Source organism: Scyliorhinus torazame, chromosome 1, assembly GCF_047496885.1.
Source record: "Scyliorhinus torazame isolate Kashiwa2021f chromosome 1, sScyTor2.1, whole genome shotgun sequence".
Classification (NCBI taxonomy): domain Eukaryota; kingdom Metazoa; phylum Chordata; class Chondrichthyes; order Carcharhiniformes; family Scyliorhinidae; genus Scyliorhinus; species Scyliorhinus torazame.
Window position 1 is genome coordinate 371,529,372 of NC_092707.1, and position 20,107 is coordinate 371,549,478.

At 50.4% G+C, this 20,107-nt stretch overlaps 1 protein-coding gene across 3 annotated transcripts in view; it reads left to right on the forward strand.

Annotated features, from left to right (window-relative positions):
- Positions 1 to 20,107, forward strand: part of LOC140426578 (regulator of G-protein signaling 7) — a 699,692-nt gene that overhangs the window by 374,898 nt on the left and 304,687 nt on the right. For all 3 annotated transcript variants that reach the window (XM_072511531.1, XM_072511522.1, XM_072511539.1), the window contains exon 4: positions 16,963 to 17,013. In XM_072511531.1, the coding sequence (XP_072367632.1) occupies positions 16,963 to 17,013 (51 nt within the window). The remainder of the gene's footprint in view (positions 1 to 16,962; positions 17,014 to 20,107) is intronic.

Genomic DNA, 20,107 nt, shown 5'->3' on the forward strand with positions numbered 1-20,107 from the left:
TTTTATTTATATTAAGAGGGTTACCTGTGCAATAGTTAACTATTGTGTTCAGTTTCGTAAGGTGATGCAGTTAATGGGGGAGGCCAAGGACTGAAGCAGTCCGGTGTTGAGTTTAAGAGTTAGTCTGTGGGTGGAAGGCAAGCTGAGATGCAGTTTCTGAAGAAAGCAGCCAGAGATTCTGCATTATTCTGACAGGGTGCCAGGTCTCTATCTTTGAAGTCTCTTTGTCAAAAGACCTCTCTCAAAGCGGCGTTTTCAGGACACCTCTACGCAGCAAGTATTCCTGAGTCTGCTAACTGTATTCAAAAGTGGACTAGGACTCAAGATGGTTTTGTTGTTTGAGTGGAAATGAAGATAGCAGTTATGGGTTATTGTGTCACTGTATTGATTAGCATTATTTAAGGGGTAATTGCAAGCTATTTACTGTGTGTTAATTTAAAGATATTTTAATACTGTGTTAGTAATAAAGTTTATTTTGCAGAAATCACTCCTGGAGCGAGGTGTCCTTTCCTTACAGTCTTACAAAATTAAAATTAAAAATTGGCGCTTCTGACCAGTATCCTAGCCACTGGTGGAGTCTGGTCTGGGTTTGTAATAATCTTTAGGGTAGAACCAGCACCCCTAGAACAAATAACAAACAAATTAGAAGTGTTGTTGTATAGGCAAATGCAGCAGCTAATTTGCACACAATAAGGATCCACAAGCAATATTATGATAAATTACTGCTTAGCCTGTTTCTGGCTGTCTTAAAGAAGGACATGTATTTATATGGAACTTTTTATGATCACCAGACATCTCAAAGTCAATCAAGTACTTCTCGAAGTGTAGTCACTTGTTGGAATGTAGAGAAGATAGCAGCCAATTTGTCCACAATCAGCTCTCAAAACAGCAATGTGTTAGTTCAAAGATATGCCTTGCTAAATTGCCCTTAGGTTAGGGGTTACTGGTTTACGCGGATAGGGTGGAGGTGTGGGCTAGAGTGGGGTGCTCTTTCCTAGAGCTGGTGCAGACTCGATGGGCCGAATGGCCTCCTTCAGCACTGTAAATTCTATGAATACCAGGTAATTATTTTTTGTGATGTTGATTGAGGGATAAATATTGGCCAGGGATAGCTCCTCTACTCTTCTTTAAAACAGTGCCATGGAATCTTTTGCATCCACTGAAGGAGCAGTTTAACATCTCATCCAAAATATGGTACCTCCTCTTTTTTCTGCACTCAAGCCCTAGAGTGGGACTTGAACCCAGAACCTTGTGACTCAGAGGCAAAAGTGCTACCAACTGAGTCACATCTGGCACAAGTCAAGGGATAATAACTGGGCATGTTGAAGCTGCCCCTGAGTTGACAGGATTGTGGTTTTCTATTTCTTCTGGAAGACAGGGCATGGGATTCCCCCGCCGGCAGCGGGATCCTCCGTCCCAGCAGCCGGCTGATGGGGTTTCCCATTGTGGGCACTCCCACGACGTCGGGAAATCCACGGGAGGGAGTGCGCTGCTAAGCAGAGGATCCCGCCGACGGAGAATCCAGCCCAGGATCTCCAACAACACTTGTGGAAGTTGTAAGTTAGGGAGTTTGATTAATGTGAAGGGCTTGAAGTATTATCACAGTAGTAACAGACTGAACATATCTTCACTGTCATTGGGTCAAAATCCTGGGACTCCTTTCCTCACACCACTGCAGGTGTACCTACACCAGATGGCCTGCAGCAGTTCAATATTGTGGCTCACCATCAGCTTCTCGGGCTAATTAGGGATGGGCAAAACATTCTGGCTTTTCAGCGATGCCCACATCTGGTGAACAATTTTTGGATGTTTAAATGTTAAATGGGGAACCTTTGCTGTAGTCTAAAGTTTTAAGTTGCATACTGAAATAGTGTTTAGTCAAAGGTGCTTTTGGTTTGTTTGTTACAGGAAAAGTCTTAAAATGTGAAATCCCTTCAGGTCATCCTTTCAACTACTCAAAGTTCTTTCTAAACGTTATTGGTCTCCACTTTTGAAAAAGTGCATATACATGCCCTAGACACCAGATTCAAACAAGTTCCTGACATTAAAAGGCAGGGAACCACTGAGACTTCTATATTTTTACCACCAGGGAGTGTTCATATGCAGGAAGATGCATGATCTGAAAGGCAGCAGTCAGGCTCATTGATAGTATCACCTTGCTTGGGGGAGGGAAGGAGTTAGTAGGAAGTATTTTAAGGACAGAAGGTAATGCAAATCCATCCTGGCTGCATAAAGGAATAAATAGTTGAGATAATTGGAGCTGATTCAGCAGGTACATTTTATTATGCATAGGTTCAGGTGCAACCACCCATTGCCATGTTTTTGGTGTCATTAGACTCTTTGTTGATATCACATTGCTGAATTCGGAAGCTTTATTGTGAGATTACAATGTGCTGTGGAGTTACTGCCAGCTTTGCTTTCAGAATTCGGACCCACCACCCATCACCCCATTGAAACTATGGCAGCTGAGCCAAGGATAACAAAGCTTCAACCTGAGACCATATATGGCTGACCGGACTAAAATTCTCACACCCAGGATTGCCCACTGCTGACAGCTGTGTGGTGTGTTGGTAGGCGAAGTACAAGATGGCGAGGAAAGTGGATAGTCATAGGGCACGATCTTCCCAAAAGGCAATAAAGTCGTCCTCCCCCCTAGCCCGAACGCAATATGGGAGGGTCCCCCGGCCACCCCGTGCACTCCCCAACACCCACAGCGAGCAATCGTGGCCCGATCGCACACACTGCCAGGGTACCAGGCTGGCACCAGCAGTGCCAGGGCACCACCCTGCCCAACGAGCATGCATCTAGGGGCCTCCAATCCCCTTGGAGATCTCCATGAGTGCCGTTCCATCTGGTCCCCGTTTGTGGGGACCAATACCAAACGATGCTCGCCCGAGTTCCCCGAGGTGAAGGGATTGAATCCCAAAGTCTCAGGTACCTCGGGAATCTGCATATTAGAATAAGGCTTGCTGAGTCGCTCTAATATGTAGATTTGCCAAAAGGTGATCCCTCCCATTCTTGTGGGATTCACCGCGCAACATCTCACGTGGTTCAGCAATCTGGCAAGCGGTAGATCCCGGGAGTGGGATTTCCCAGCTTTCGCTGGCCACACTGAGCCGTGGCCATTTGCTTTTCCAATGCAGCATGGCTGGAGGATTGCATCCATAAAGTCTTTATATGGTATGTTTAACTGAGACATATTGATAAGGGATCAGGGTCCGAGAGTAGCTGAACACCAAGATAGGAAATAAATTGCATTTATCAAATTTGATTGGTGTGGGTACACCATGTCACGCTTGGGTGTTAGAAGCTTGGGGATTTAACTTGTGACTCCACCCATCTGAGGGCTTTGGCATGCGCACAATTCTTGATGAAACTGTAGTTGCAGGACTTCCGGGTTCGACTACGCAGAGCTAGGTCGCATGTTCGGTCGCTCCCACTTGGAACGGACTTTTGGGCTCTTTACAGGGCCCCCACGGCATTTGTTTGACATTCCCGGTGTGGGAAGAAGACTGCAACATTCCCCCGACACTGTCCCCCAGGAATGGTATGTCTCTTGGTTACCAGACCCGGCAGAAACAGTAAAAGATTTGGCTTAACTGCAGGATAAACAAAGCCTCTTCCAGCATGCAGGCGGAGGAAGGGTAAGCTTAAAGCTGCAAGCTGACTTGAGGGCCTTTATTAAAGGTGAATTCTAGCAGCAGAGGGAACAACTGTGAAAAGATCTACCAAGGCCATTGAAGAAGCGGGGACGAGGCTTCCGGTGGCGGCCATGGAGGAGTAGGTCGCGCATTCGGCAGCTCTCGTCTGGAACAGACTCTCAGACCTTTTTCAGGAGATTCCACAGACTTTTTGGGGCAGATTGGTGAAGCGAACACTGCCAAAAGGATTCCCTCTCGAGACTTCCGGTCGCGGCTATGCGGAGCTAAGTCGCACATTCGGCGGCTCCCGCAAAAACTGACTTTTGGGCTCTTTTCAGGGCCCCCAAGGGCACTTTTTCGATGTTTCCTGGTGTGGGAGGGAGTTAATAATAGTTCCCCATCAGTATATGGCTTTAACTAGGAGCGGGGCGACAAAAAAGGTGGTGGTGGACCAGAAGAAGGGAGGGAAGAAGGACAAAATGGCGGCGGGCGGAGACCAGGCAGCATGGAGGCAGTGGGCGGAGGAGCAACAGGAGGGTATCCAGCGCTGCCTCAGAGAGATTAAAACGGACCTGTTAGAGCCGATGAAGGCTTCTATTGATAAGCTGCTGGAGACACAGACGGCCCAGGGGGTGGCGATCCGAGAGGCTCGACAAAAGATCTCTGACAATGAGGACGAGATCTTAGGCCTGGCGGTAAAGGTGGAGGCGCACGAGGCGCTCCACAAGAAATGGCAGGAGCGGTTCGAGGAGATGGAGAATTGGTTGAGGCGGAAGATTCTGGGCCTCCCGGAGGGGCTGGAGGGGCCGGATGTGGGGGCCTATGTGGTCACCATGTTGAACTCGCTGATGGGAGCGGGGTCCTTCCAGGGGCTCCTGGAGCTGGAAGGGGCCCATAGAGTGTTGGCGAGGAGGCCCAAGGCTAACGAGCCTCCACGGGCGGTGCTGGTGCGGTTCCATCGGTTCGTCGATTGGGAGTGTGTGCTCAGGTGGGCCAAGAAGGGGAGGAGCAGCAGGTGGGAGAACACGGAGGTTCGGATATATCAGGACTGGAGTGCGGAGGTGGCGAAAAGGAGGGCCAGGTACAATCGAGCGAAGGCGGTGCTGCACAGGAAGGGGGTGAAGTTTGGCATGTTGCAGCCGGCGCGACTGTGGGTTACTTACAAGGACCGGCACCATTATTCTGAGTCCCCGGAGGAAGCGTGGGCCTTTGTTCAGGCCGAGAAGCTGGACACAGACTGAGGGTCGGGATGGGCGATTGGGGACTGCGGTGGATATGTTATGCCTATTTTTGGTTCGGGCAGGGGGGGGGGCCTTTGCATTGTTTTGGGTTTCTTTTTCTCTGTGTTTTTCTCTTTCGGGTTGGGGAGGGTGGATGGGGTGGGTTGGGCACTGTTTTGGTTGGTGGCAGGGCCTGGTAGATGGAGAGCACGGGCTTTTCTCCCGCGCCGAAGACTGGGGGGGCGGGGCCGGGGCGGGGAAGCGAGGATTGTTTCCCACACTTAGAAGGGAGGGGGGGATGGGGAGAGCCTGTGGATGGTGGGCGGGAGAGGAGGGTGTGCCACACAATGGGAGGAGTCGAAGGGGAGGCGGGAGTGGCCGAGGTCAGCAGGAGTCAGCTGACTTGCGGAAGTGCAATGGGGGGAGTAAACCAGCTAGGATGGGTCCTAGCTGGGGGGGAATGGTGGGTGGGGGGGGTGAATCGAGTTGCTGCTGCTAAGGTCAAGGAGGAGCTGGAGCGAGTGGGGGGGGGGGGGGCGGTCGAGACGGGGGTATGCCGCTGTGGGGAACGGGCCGGGTCTGGGGTGCGGGAGCATGGCTGGCCGAGGAGGAGTCATGGCTAGTCGGCGGGGGAGGGGGGGCGGGTAGCCCCCTGATCCCGCTGGTAACCTGGAATGTAAGGGGACTGAATGGGCAGGTTAAGAGGGCCCGCGTGTTCGCGCACCTGAAGGGGCTCAAGGCGGATGTGGTCATGCTCCAGGAGACACACCTGAAGGTGGCAGACCAGGTAAGACTGAGGAAAGGGTGGGTAGGTCAGGTGTTTCACTCGTGGCTAGATGCCAAAAAGCGAGGGGTGGCGATCTTGGTGGGAAAGAAGGTGTCATTCGAGGCGTCGAGCATTGTGGCAGATAATGGCGGTAGGTACATAATGGTAAGTGGTAAGTTGCAGGGAGAGAGGGTGGTACTGGTCAATGTGTATGCTCCGAACTGGGACGATGCGGGTTTTATGCGGCGTATGTTGGGTCGGATCCCAGACTTGGAAGTGGGGGGCCTGATAATGGGGGGAGACTTTAACACGGTGTTGGATCTGGCACTGGATCGCTCCCGGTCTAGGACGGGTAGGAAGCCGGCGGCGGCTAGAGTGTTGAGGGGATTTATGGACCAAATGGGAGGGGTGGACCCTTGGAGATTTGCAAGGCCGGGGGCTAGGGAATTTTCATTCTTCTCGCATGTCCATAAGGCTTATTCTCGAATCGCCTTTTTCATTTTGAGTAGGGCGCTGATAGCGAGAGTAGAGGATACCGAGTATTCGGCAATACCCATTTCGGACCACGCCCCCCATTGTGTGGACTTGGAGATGGGGGAGGAGAGGGACCAGTGCCCGCTGTGGCGCTTGGAGGTGGGGCTGTTGGCGGACGAGGAGGTGAGCGAGCGGGTCCGAGGAAGTATAGAGAGGTACTTGGAGACCAACGACAACGGAGAGGTCCGAGTGGGGATGGTATGGGAGGCACCTAAGGCGGTGGTGAGGGGAGTGCTGATCTCCATTAGGGCCTACAAGGAGCGGAGGGAGCGGGGGAAGAGGGAGAGGCTGGTGGGGGAGATGGTGAGGGTAGACAGGAGGTATGCGGAGGAGCCCGAGGAAGGATTGTTGAGGAAGAGGCGCAGCCTCCAGGCCGAATTCGACCTGGTGACCACCAGGAAGGCGGAGGTGCAGTGGAGGAAGGCCCAGGGGACGGTCTACAAGTATGGGGAAAAGGCAAGCCGGATGCTGGCGCATCAGCTTCGGAAGCGGGACACAGCTAGGGAGATCGGGTGGAGTTAAGAACAGGGGAGGGAGCGTGGTGCGGAGTGGGGTTGGCATCAATGGGGTCTTCAGGGACTTCTACGAGGAATTGTACCGATCCGAGCCCCCACGGGAGGAGGGAGGGATGGGCCGTTTCCTGTACCAATTGAGGTTTCCAAAGGTGGAAGAGGGACTGGTGGCGGGACTGTGGGCCCCGATTGGGCTGGGGGAGCTGATCAAAGGGATAGGAAGCATGCAGGTGGGGAAGGCACTGGGGCCGGACGGTTTCCCGGTCGAGTTCTATAAAAAATATATGGACCTGTTGGGCCCACTGTTAGTTAGGACCTTTAATGAGGCAAGGGAGGGGGGACTTTACCCCCGACGATGTCCCGGGCACTGATCTCCTTGATCCTGAAGCGGGACAAGGATCCCCTGCAATGTGGGTCTTACAGACCGATTTCCTTGCTAAATGTAGATGCCAAGGTGCTGGCGAAGGTCTTGGCCACGAGGATTGAGGATTGTGTGCCGCAGGTCATCCATGAGACCAGACGGGGTTTGTGAAGGGGAGACAGTTGAACGCGAATGTGCGGAGGCTTTTGAACGTTATCATGATGCCGGCGAGGGAGGGGGAGGCGGAGATAGTGGTGGCGATGGACGCTGAGAAAGTCTTCGATAGGGTAGAGTGGGGGTAACTGTGGGAGGTGCTGAAGAGGTTTGGGTTTGGGGAGGGGTTTGGCAGGTGGGTTAGGCTGTTGTATGAAGTCCCCAGGGCGAGTGTGGCCACAAATAGGAGGAGGTCCGAGTACTTTTGGTTGCACCTAGGGACAAGACAGGGGTGTCCCCTGTCCCCCCTGCTCCTCGCACTGGCGATTGAACCCCTGGCTATGGCACTGAGAGAGTCGAGGAACTGGAGGGGGTTGGTGCGGGGTGGGGAGGAGCATAGGGTGTTGCTTTTTGCGGACGACCTGCTGCTGTATGTGGCGGACCCGGTGGGAGGAATGCCAGAGGTAATGAGGATCCTTAGGGAATTTGGGGACTTTTTGGGGTACAAGCTCAATATGGGGAAGAGCGAGCTGTTCGTAGTTCAGCTAGGGGGATTGGTGAGCTCCCACTAAAAAGGGCGGAGAGGAGCTTCAGATATTTGTGGGTCCAGGTGGCTAGGAGCTGGGGGGCCCTGCATAGGCTTAACTTTACAAGGCTGGTGGAGCAAATGGAGGAGGAGTTCAAGAGGTGGGACGCGTTGCCGCTGTCCTTGGCGGGTAGGGTGCAGTCAATCAAAATGACGGTGCTCCCAAGGATTTTGTTCCTGTTCCAGTGCCTCCCCATGTTTATCCCGAAAGCTTTTTTCAGGCGGGTTAACAGGAGTATAATGGCGTTTGTGTGGGCGCGAGGGACTCTGAGGGTGAGAAGGGTGTTCCTGGAGCGGAGTAGAGATGGGGGGGGCTGGCGCTGCCCAACCTCTGTGGGTACTACTGGGCCACCAATGCGACAATGGTGCGCAAGTGGGTGATGGAGGGGGAGGGGGCTGCATGGAAGAGGCTGGAGATGGTGTCCTGTGTGGGTACGAGTCTGGGGGCACTGGCAATGGCGCCGCTGCCGCTCCCTCCAAGGAGGTATACCACGAGCCCGGTGGTGGTGGCGGCCCTCAAAATTTGGGGGCAGTGGAGGCGGCATAGGGGGGAAGTTGGGGCCTCGGCGTGGACCCCATTACGGGGGAACCACCGATTCGCCCCAGGAAGAACAGGTGGAGGGTTTTCGGGGTGGCACAGGGCAGGGATACGAAAGTTGGGGGACCTGTTTGTGGACGGGAAGTTCGCGAGCTTGGGTGAGCTGGAGGAGAAGTACGGGCTCCCCCCGGGAACACCTTCAGGTACTTACAGGTAAGGCCGTTTGCCAGACGGCAGGTGGGGGAATTCCCGCGGCTACTGCCACACACAGTACAGGACAGGGTGCTCTCGGGGGGTTGGGTGGGAGTGGGGAAGATCTCGGAAACTTACCAGGTGATGCAGGAGGAGGAGGAGGGCTCGGTGGTGGAGTTGAAAGGTAAGTGGGAGGAGGAGTTTGGAGAGGAGATTGAAGAGGGGATGTGGGCAGATGCCCTAGGGAGGGTGAATTCTTCCTCTTCGTGCGCGAGGCTCAGCCTCATACAGTTTAAGGTGCTGCACAGGGCACACATGACCGGGACAAGGATGAGCCGTTTTTTTGGGGGTGAAGACAGGTGTGTTAGGTGCTCAGGGAGCCCAGCAAATCACACCCATATGTTCTGGGCATGCCCAGCGCTGGAGTAATTTTGGAAGGGGCGTAGCGAGGACGGTGTCGAGGGTGGTAGGATCCAGGGTCAGACCGGGCTGGGGGTTCGCAATATTTGGTGTGGCAGAGGAGCCGGGAGTGCAGGAGGCGAAAGAGGCCGGAATTCTGGCCTTTGCGTCCCTGGTAGCCCGGCGAAGGATTCTCCTTCAGTGGAAAGATGCGAGGCCCCCAAGCGTGGAATCCTGGATCAACAATATGGCGGGGTTGATTGAATTGGAGAGGGTGAAATTCGCCTTGAGAGGGTCGGTACAAGGGTTCTTTAGGCGGTGGCAACCGTTCTTAGACTTTCTGGCAGAACGATAGACATTGGTCAATGGCAGCAGCAGCTCACGGGGGTGGGGGGGGGGGGGGTTACTTTACTTTTGTTTATGTTATTTACACTGGAGGGTCTGAGGGGGTGTATACACCTGTTGTGTTAAGTCGGGGTGTTAATGTTAATTTATTATTTATGTATGGGGGGGGGGGGGTTTGGGGGGTTGCTTTTTTAGATTGTGTTTTGTACTTAACCCTGTTGGGTTCTTTTTTCTTTCTCATTTTGTTATTGATATTTTATGAAAACCTTTAATAAAAATTATTTTTTAAAAAAGGAACTGTAGTCGCAGGCCCCTTAAAGGGGCGAGGTATCGAAAGGACACATGACCCAATTGGGCCGTTGCGTGCTGCTCCGGGGACTGAGCGGGGGCTTTCCCGGCAGAATCGATCTGCAGATCCTAGCACTCAGTCTGTGGTGCTAGTTATTCTAATAAATAGTTTGTTGTTGTTCAAACCTGGTGGTCACCAATCACTCGGATATTACAGAAACCAAAGGAAAAGAATAGACTGGTTATTTCTTGCCATTGTTTAGTTTCATTACATTGATATTGAGGCAGCGCTTAACATTTGGGATCAATTAGAACAAAGGAATTCAAAAAAAGAGGATAAATGCCAAAGAAAATGTTGACCAGAAAGAAAAAGCAAAGCAAAATAATGGGGTGAAAAAGTTCGGTTCAGTATTACCACGTTTCCAGTGATCAGCATATTATTTGAAATGCACATTTGTCAATGGGAATTCCCATTGAAGCTAGCCCGCGCCCCCGGGAAAACCTGCGGGCGGGGGAGCGCTGCCAGCGGCATCAGAGAATCCCATCGCCAGTGAACGGCCTGAGAATTCCAGCCTCTATTACCATTGTATTCCTCTTGTTATCATATGAATAATAATTCCAATCATTGGAATTCGTATATCACCTTCAAAGCTGAATATTAATTTCCACCAAATGTGAACTTTTGGAAAAATGTAAAACTGCAGTTTTGATGAATGTTCGCTCTCCGGCATTCCTGGAGAGATAATGGCTGGAATTCTATGGACACTGGGATTCTCTGCTCCATTGTCAAGTGGCAGGAGTAGAGAATCCCGCCGCCAGCGAACTGCACGCTGCTAGGGCGGGATTCTCCGCAATCGGCACGATGTCCGCCGACCGGCGCCAAAACGGCGCGAATCAGTCCGGCATCGCGCCGCCTCATCTTCAGGGGCCGAGCCCTCACCTTGAGGGGCTAGGCCCGCGCCGGACTGATTTCCGCCCCGCCAGCTGGCAGGAAAGGCCTTTGGTGCCCCGCCAGCTGGTGCGAAACTGACTTTGCCAGGCGGCACATGCGCGGGAGCGTTAGCGGCCGCTCACGGCATCCACGCGCATGCGCAGTGGAGGGGGTCTCTTCCGCCTCCGTCATGGTGGAGACTATGGCGAAGGCGGAAGGAAAAGAGTGCCCCCACGGCACAGGCCCGCCCACGGATCGGTGGGCCCCGATCGCGGGCCAGGCCATCGTGGGGGCACCCCCTGGGGCCAGATCGCCCCCCGCACCCCCCCCAGGACCCCGGAGCCTGCCCGCGCTGCCTTGTCCCGCCGGTAAGAGAGGTGATTTGATTCTCGCCAGCAGGACAGGCATTCCAGCAGCGGGACTTCGGCCCATGCGGGCCGGAGAATCGCCGGGGGGGCCCCGCCAACCGGCGCGGCGCGATTCCCGGCCCCGTCGAATATCCGGTGCCGGAGAATTCGGCAACTGGCGGGGGCGGGATTCACGCCAGCCCCCGGCGATTCTCCAACCCGGCGGGGGATCGGAGAATCCCGACCCTCAGATGTCTATCTGTGAAAGACGTTAAGAGGTGATATGATTGTTGCAATTCGGATTCTGACGGGACGAGATAATGTGTACGATTTACTGGCCGTGACCCGCTGGAATCGGGACGGGACGCGGTCAGTAGATCCTGGGAGAGGCCTCTTCCAGGATTCCCGACTGTCGTTATGCCTTGCGAGGTCTAACGAGATTTTGCAATCTGGATCCTGCCCACAATGGTGGCACCCAGACTTGCAGAGTTAAGTGAACTTACAAAACTTTACTTCAGTAATTGAAATGCATGAAATTAGGGAAATGAAAGTAGCGGAAATTACAGGAAAATAAATTGTGATAAATTCTCGAACAAATGAATAATCAATAGGAAGCCTAGCCCACTTAGCCAATGGAACCTTCATCCTTCAGTTCCTCTGATTTCCCAATGGTAATATCTAACTGCATTCGGATTGCTCTCTGTCAGGTATTCATTCAAAATATTGATCAATACTGAGTAGTGATGGTCTTTGTATTTGCTTTAGATTCGCTTTCATGTCTCAGGAAGGATAAGGAATTGTATTTATATGGCTCCTTTCATGACTTCCTAAAGCACTTTACAGCCAATGAAGTATTCTTCAAGCATGGTCACTGCTTTAATGTAGGAAACATGCTGACCTGCTTGCGCACAGAAAGCTCCCACTAAAATCAGTGTGACAATGACCAGATAACCTGAGTTTAGTGATGTTGATTGAGGAATAAATACTGCCCAGGGCACCGAGGAGAACTCACTTACTCATCTTCAAAATCTTACCCTGGAATTTTTTATATCTGCCTGAGCAGGCCTTGGTTTAATGGCTTATGGCCAAAAGATGGCATCTCACTCAATGCAGAACTTTCTTTTTATTGCATTAATGTCCATCCTATAGTTTAAGGTGCTTCTTATAATGGAATGGCACCAACCTGTACTCAGTGGTATAACTGTGGTCAAGTACACGTTGATCGGTTTTTGCATGCTATTTATAAATTATATAATTCTATTCAATTCATAGCCATTTGCTGCGTTGAGTGAATATTTTGTATCATCAGCTCGGTTGACTAGATGACTAAGTCTGGTTGAGAATAACGTCAACAGCATGGGTTGCATTCCTTATCTGGCAGACGTAGGTTTGGGACATGCCTCCTCACCCCGCCCCTGAGAGTAGGGAGCAATGGCAAACCACCACTACGGCACTGTGGCACAATGGTTAGCACTGCTGCCTCACAGCGCCAGGGACCCGGGTTCAAATCTAGCCTTGGGTGACAGTCTGTGTGGAGTTTGCATGTTCTCCCCGTGTCTGTGTGGGTTTCCTCCAATGCTCCTGTTTCTTCCCACAGTCTAAAGATGTGCCAGTTCGGTGATTGGCCATGCTAAATTGCCGCTTAGTGGCAAGAGATGTGCAGGTTAAGTGGAGTTACGGGGATAGGGTGAGGCAGTGGGCCTAGGCAGGGTGCTCTTTCAGGGGGTGGGTGCACACTTGATGGGTCGAATGACCTCCTTCTGCACTTTAGGAATTCTATTCTAAAGTGGCTGGGGATGAAGCAGCAGCAGACAATGACCAAGGACCTGTCTTTGGGCAGTGCACTCATAGAATGGAATATATCAGCATTCCAGTGTAATGGCGGTGCCCATCGTGCATTGACAGCAGACACTCTGGTATATATTTTAACCAAACTCCCAGATTATCCAATGGTTAATTGAGCTGCATATTTTATATCCCGATAAACTATTATGGAAAGATAGAGATCTCAGTTGCCAGTTTTAATATCTAAAACAATTAGTTTGTTGCGATTCCAGAAACTCTTGATTGTGTACACCATTTTGGCAGATCAGTAAACTACTTCGTCCAAAATCAGTCATCACAACAGTGACAGAGTAAAAGTGAGTCATTTTCCAGCTTTGACATTGCAAGTGGTGGACATCTGATTAGCTCCTTCTCCTCTTTTGTGGAGCAGAGGTAGTTTTTTTGTCAGTTTGTCAGTCTATTTGACACATTTCTGTTTCCTGACCTTTCTCCCCCTAGTAAGTAGACTAATCAGTATTGCTGCCATGTTTAAATGTTCTCCTTCCAATTTTAACACTTACTTTCTGTGGTATTATGCAACAGTCAAAGATCATACCAGGAAATATGGAAAGTTTGAAGGAAACACTCATTGTCCAAAATGTTGTTGTGTCTGCTTCATAGTTTGGTAGAGGGATAAATGGTCATGACCTCCTGTGTTATACTTAAACTAGTTACATAAATGTTTTAAAGATGATAATTGCACCAATTAGTGCAGATCATCAGTGACAGCTCTTTGGTGAATGTGAGAAAAGCACAGAATTAAACAGTATTGTACAAGGTTAGTTGTAGACTACTAGTTGTAGACTGTTTCAACATAACTGATGCTTTGTCTATTAGTACTGGAATTACCAATTCTTCTGGGCAGGACATATCATTCACCTGCCTAACACCAGACCCCTGAAGCAACTTCTCCGCTGTGAACTCGGTCGCGGAAGGAGACTCCCACGAGTACAGTGGAACCTCTTTAGGGATGTAGTCAAATCATCCCTGAGAAGATCAAACCCAGGAGTCGATGAATTGCAACTGGCCAAAATGTAGATGTTTATTCAGGTGGGCATGGAAGAACATCAAGTGATTGCGACTCGAGGATGCAGAGGTGAAGTGGAGGCATCTGAGCTCACAAAGCTCCAAACATCTGGGCCGGAATTCTCCGAGCCAGCGCCGGGTCGGAGAATCGCCGGGGGGGGGCTGAGAATCCCACCACGCCGTTCCCGACGACGGGCCGCCGATTCTCCAGCGACATGAGAATCGGCGGCGATCGCGCCCGCGCGGCGCTGGTCGGGGGCCATTGAAAGCGCCCCCCCATGGCGATTCTCCGTGCTCGACGGGCCGAATGCCCGCCGAGTCCCGCCAGTGTGGTTTACATATGGTCCCACCCGGCGGGACCTTGGCGTTCTGGCTGCGGGGGGGGACGTCCTGGTGGGGACGTCGGGGGGGGTCTGACTCGGAGGAGGGGGGCCTCCACGGTGGCCAGGCTCGCAATTGAGGGCTACCAATCAGCGGGTGGGCTCCTTCCGGGGTGGGGGCCTATGTTCCTTCACGCCGTGCCCGTGTAGGGCTCCGCCATGTTGCCTGGGGGACGGCAACCACGCGCATGCGCCGGCGCGGAGACGGCCGTCGCGCGCATGCGCGGACCCGCGCTGCCCGTGGTGCGCATGTGTAGGGCCGGCTTTCGGCGCCGGAGCAGCTCACAGCACTCCGGCGCCATTCTAGCCCCCGAGGAAGAGGAGAATGACTGGGCCTGGAAACCCATTGACGCCAGCATCGCTCGCGCCGGGTTTGACTCCGGCGTCAACACTTGGCCGAGATTTCGGAGAATCCCGGCCCTGATCTGCCCACTTCTTTAATCATCACCTGCCCCACATGTGTTAACATCTGCAGGTTGCTCATTGGCCATCTTAGAACTCATTGAACCTGAGTGGAAGCAAGTATTCCGCAACTTGATACACTGCCTAAGAGGTACCAGATAGCTAATGCATTCATGAAGTTAGAGAGCAACTCTTTGTTATTTAGTGATTAGTTTTTATTTCAAATTGATCCTGAGAAATTGCAGTCTCCCTGGCCTGTTTTTTCACCTGACACTGAACCTAAATTTTAAAGTTATTCAGACATTTAGGGGTGACTTTTACCTGTACCGGATGCACACTAAGTGGGATTGGAAGTGGATGGAAAACCCACTTCTGCCCAATGTTCCTGAAAAAACACGATGTCACACTGGAGGGTCCACCCAGCAGAGGGGTGGGGGGGGGGGGGGAGGGTGTAGTGTGGATGGATGTCGATGCCAGCTCCAGTGGTATCCCTCAGGACTTTGGTAACTTTATTAAAATTCCAGTGGACAAACAAATAGGTCATATAACAGGGAAACAAATTTGGCATTCAGAATTTCAGCTATAAATTGATCCTGACTAAAAACTTCACTGAAATGAAATGAAATGAAAATCGCTTATTATCACAAGTAGGCTTCAAATGAAGTTACTGTGAAAAGCCCCTAGTCGCCACATTCCAGCGCCTGTTTGGGGAGGCTGGTACGGGAATTGAATCCGCACTGCTGGCCTTGTTCTTCATTACAAGCCAGCTGTTTAGCCCACTGTGCTAAACAAGCCCCTCAATGCGTTTGTAGATCGTAGCTCTGAACCGTGCCTTGAAAATTTACAGGTCCTGTTCAGCATCTGCCATTCATCCAACTAAACTTTGTGGCAGCAGTCAAAAAGCTTGGGGCGGGGTGAGGGGGTGAAAGAGTTGGGTAGGGGGGGGTTCCTTCATCTACTTACATCAGTGGATAAGGGGAAATTATGAATGAGCATTTCTCCAGTACTTTTCATGACTTCAGGATGTCCCAGAGTGACTCAGCACTTTTTGAAGTTTGATCACTGCTAAAACGTGAAAATGTGCCGGCCAGCCAATTTGCACACAGCAAGCTCCCATGCACAGCAACGTTGAATCTTTTAGATCCATCTGAGAGGGTAGACCTGCTGTTAGATTAACACCGCACCTTAACATTGGCACCACAAACAGTGCAGCACTCTCTCAGGACAGTGCTGGGACTGTAAACCCACATACGCAACTCTCTGGAGTGGGACTTGAACCTATAACCTACTAAACTCCAGTGAGCAGAATGTTCCAATGTGCTGGACACCCATGCCATCAAGGGTGCACCTGGTCTACCTGCTATTTCAGCAGCTGTGGACTGCCCGGCTGAGTTGGAGCAGGTTGGACTAGTGGCTTTGGTGAGTTGAGGTGGGGAGGGGGAGGGTTGAAATGAGGCAGGGGGTTCTGCGGGCTGCAAACTATGTGGCTGGTCTCTTTTGTAGGGGTATCCGTTTTTAAAAACTGTTTCAATTATGCAGGTATCTGCTGGGTATCAATGTTCCCCATGGTTTGTACAGACTAATCTATTTTGTCAGAACTTTCACATAGATTTGTAGGTGAATCAGTTTAGAAAACTAACACATCACAAGGAAATCTGGCAAAACCCAGTATGACAGCAGCAAAATCACAAATAAAATTGTGCTCAGGGACCTAGGATGACAAACTGGTAAAAACATAACAATCGCCTGCCCCTCTTACTCATGAGAAGTGGCTGCATGTGGAGGAGAGGGGGTGGAGGGGAGTGGGGGATGGGGGGTGTAAAATTCTGGCCCATATTTCAAAATTTCAAAAACTGGAAAAAGACAGGGAAGACAGGAATTTGATACTGGTACAATCTGGAAACTTTACTCGCCAGCAGCAATAAATCTTTAGGTGACCTGAAGCAATTAGGCTTGGTGATTTAAAAATAAACACAGGCTAACCTAAACACAGTTGTATTTGATAGTTAATAGTGGGGGCAGCACGGTGGTGCATTGGTCAGCACTGCTGCCTCACGGCGCCAAGGTCTCAGGTTCGATCCTGGCTCTGGGTCACTGTCCGTGTAGAGTTTGCACATTCTCCCCGTGTCTGTGTGGGTTTTGCCCCCCACAACCCAAAGATGTGCAGGGTAGGTGGATTGGCCATGCTGAATTGCCACTTAATTGGAAAAAAAGAATTGGGTACTCTAAATGTATTAAAAAAAAAGTGAATAGTGTGTGTTAATAGTGAGTTAATAGTGTGTGTTATACAGTATAGAACTTCTGACAGTAGAAGGCTGTATATCCAATAACTTCAACCTGAGAAAAGCCATTCCAGGTCCACTAATATTATTAAACCGGTTTGAAATGAAAAATGAAAATCGCTTATTGTCACAAGTAGGCTTCAAATGAAGTTACCGTGAAAAGCCCCTAGTCACCACATTCCGATGCCTGTTCGGGTTTATACTAATTCACACTATCTTTCTGGTCACCTTGCAGGTACAGACATCGTCCAGTGGCTGTTGAAGAATCTGAACATTGAAGACCAAGGTACAATTACTGAGATTCAAACTAGTAAATCCATGCATAATCTGTTCAATTGAAAATAAAATCCTAAAATGATGTAGTAGTTAAAATAATATGATGGTGGATTTTTTAAGTACCTCTAAACAATGCAATATAAATCTTTAGGTGAATAAAATTTAGCTGAGCTGTAGCCACAACTGGAACCCCAAACAGTACTGTCTGTGACTGTCAAGGTCATCGTGGCCTTTAACTTATACAATGTGGGGTCATTGCAGATGATGGGTGAGATCTTCCGGCTGTTCACGCCGGTGGAATCTTCCAGTCGCGCCGATGGCGCACCCCACCGCAGGTTTCCCGGCAATGGTGGGACCAGAAGATCCCGCCACCTGCCGATGGCGGGGAGACCAGACAATCTCACTCAATGTCTGTAACATCACGCACCATTGTATCAGAGAGCTGACCAAGACCGTCTACAGCAAGGTGTATACATGTATCACAGTCACCATTGGCAGAGCAAAACAGGACGAGAGAGCATTATAGGTGTTACCTGTTTCCTCCCTCATCAGTAAGTTGAAAAGAGGTAAGTTTAATTCAGCAGCCATGTCATGGCTGTTTGTGGGACGATCCGATGCTGAACTGCTGTCATGTTTACCCACCCACATAATGACAATTTCTGCCCTTCAGAAAATAATTCAACGTCTGATGTGCTCTTCAAACTGACAAGGCGTTTTACAAATGCAAGTATACAGCATTATTATTAGAAACCTCTTAACTTAATTAGCTGCCACAGCGATCTAATGAAGTGGATTATGGTAAGTGTTCTATTCTTAACATGTGTTGCCCTAGTAACAGGTTGTTTAAGTACCATACATAACGTAGCTTCTTTGATAACCATTGTTTATACGGAAAGCAGCAAGGAGAATTAGTCAGCTAGGCCCAATGAAGCCACCCATTTTTATTGATGCGAATCCCACCAAAACAAAGAGATCAGGAAACCTCCACATGTTCCTTTTTGCACATCCACTTTGACAAAACGTGTTTCAGAAATCATTTACAATGGGATCTTTTGGATAAACAGAGTGCTCTTCAAGCAATTGCTGCGTTGCTGCTCTTGAGGAATTGTTTTCAACTACAATATTTTGTGGGATAAATATATTAATGAATTTAGAACCCATACAGCATATCATTTGGTTCAGTCTGCATTTTCTATGAGAATCATAGAATCATAGAATTTACAGTGCACAAGGAGGCCATTCGGCCCATCGAGTCTGCACCGGCTCTTTGAAAGAGCACCCTACCCAAGCCCACACCTCCACCCTCTCCCCATAACCCAGTAACCCCACCCAACACTAAGGGCAATTTTAGACACTAAGGGCAATTTAGCATGGCCAATCCACCTAACCTGCACATCTTTGGACTGTGGGAGGAAACCGGAGCACACGGAGGAAACCCACGCCCACACAGGGAGAATGTGCAGACTCCGCACAGACAGTGACCCAAGCCGGGAATCGAACCTGGGACCCTGGAGCTGTGAAGCAATTGTGCTAACCACCATGCTGCCCTGAGGGCAGTATAATTTATGCACAAGCTACGTTAAATACATCATCGAATGATACTATTCCTACCATATGTATGGGGCTCCATTTAAACTTGAGCAAGGAAGATTTATTTATATGGCCCTCAAAAATTATTGAATGTGCAGTAAACCATTATGAAGTGAAATGGCTAATGTCATGTAGAAAAATGTAACACACAAACAGCAATGAAATGAATAATCATCTAACCCTGCTTTTCGTGGTGTTGCTTCAAGGAGGATTGTTTTCCTGAACACCAGAGCTCCCTAGGTTGGCACGGTGGCACAGTTGTTAGCACTGCTGCCTCAAAGCACCAGAGATCCGCGTTCAATTCCGGCCTCGGGTGACTGTGTGGAGTTTGCACTTTCACCCCGTATCTGCGTGTGTTTCTTCCAGGTGCTCCGGTTTCCTCCCACAGTCCAAAGATGTGCAGGTTAGGTGGTTTGCCATGCTAAATTTCCCCTTAGTGTCGGAGGGCTTACTGGGCTGCAGGGATGAGATGGGGCCGAGGGCCTGAGTAGGGTGCTCTTACAGATGTTGAGTGCAGACTCGATGGGCTCAATGCCCTCCTTCTGCACTTTAGTGATTCTACGATTCTAACTCACCCTCAGGCAGAATTTCTGCCCTGATATTGGGTCGGGAACGGAGGGGGACGGACACGTAATTGCAGTCTGTCGACTGGTGTGTCTGTTTACTGGCACCATCCCTCCCCTCTCCCTATCCCCGATTCACTTTCCCAGAGGCTGGGTCGGGACAGAGGTTGGCCTGTTAAGCTAATTAAGAGGCCGATAAGGTCAATGATCAGAGATTGACTGGAATGATCGGAGATTGACCCTGCGGGGCACCTGGACCGTCCAGAGTACAACAGCTGCGCAGTGACAGGACAAGGAAGACTCTGAGCCCACCACACCCCACACCGCCACCCAGCTGTAGCCACCGGCCACCCTGTGGGCGGGCTCCACAATTGGTGGTCTGGCTGCTGTGGCCATTTTGTTATTTAAAATCTTTGAAAGTTGCTGAAAGGGCACCTCAAGATGGAGGCTGGCTCCTTCTGGGCTGGGGGACCTCCTATTGGCCTGCTGGCCTCCAGAGCCCACCGTTGTTCTTGATTGAGTGCACCGTCTGGTCACTAATAGGCCAATCTAGTTAAACTCCGTGTTGGGTGACTGCTGCTGACACATTGCACAGTCGGGACCTGCATTTGACTCCAACGTCGGAGTCCCTATCCAGAGATCAAAATCCTCTCGCAGAGATCAACTCTATTACCACTGAAACCTTTGGAATTGATTCATCATTTCAATAGTAAAGCAATCAGAGCATGGAAAATAATGCTTTATGGCATTGGCAGTTAAACACTTCACAAGTTCGTAACAAATTTCCCTGCCTAATATTTTAACAGAGGAGTTAATCTATCTGTTTTAAATGTGATATTACTTCTCTTCAAATAGTTAGCACGTGAATTGCATGGAATTTACAATGAGAGATTGGTTATTTGATCCAACTGGTCTATGCTGGTGTTTATGCTTCATGTTTGTATTTGCGAC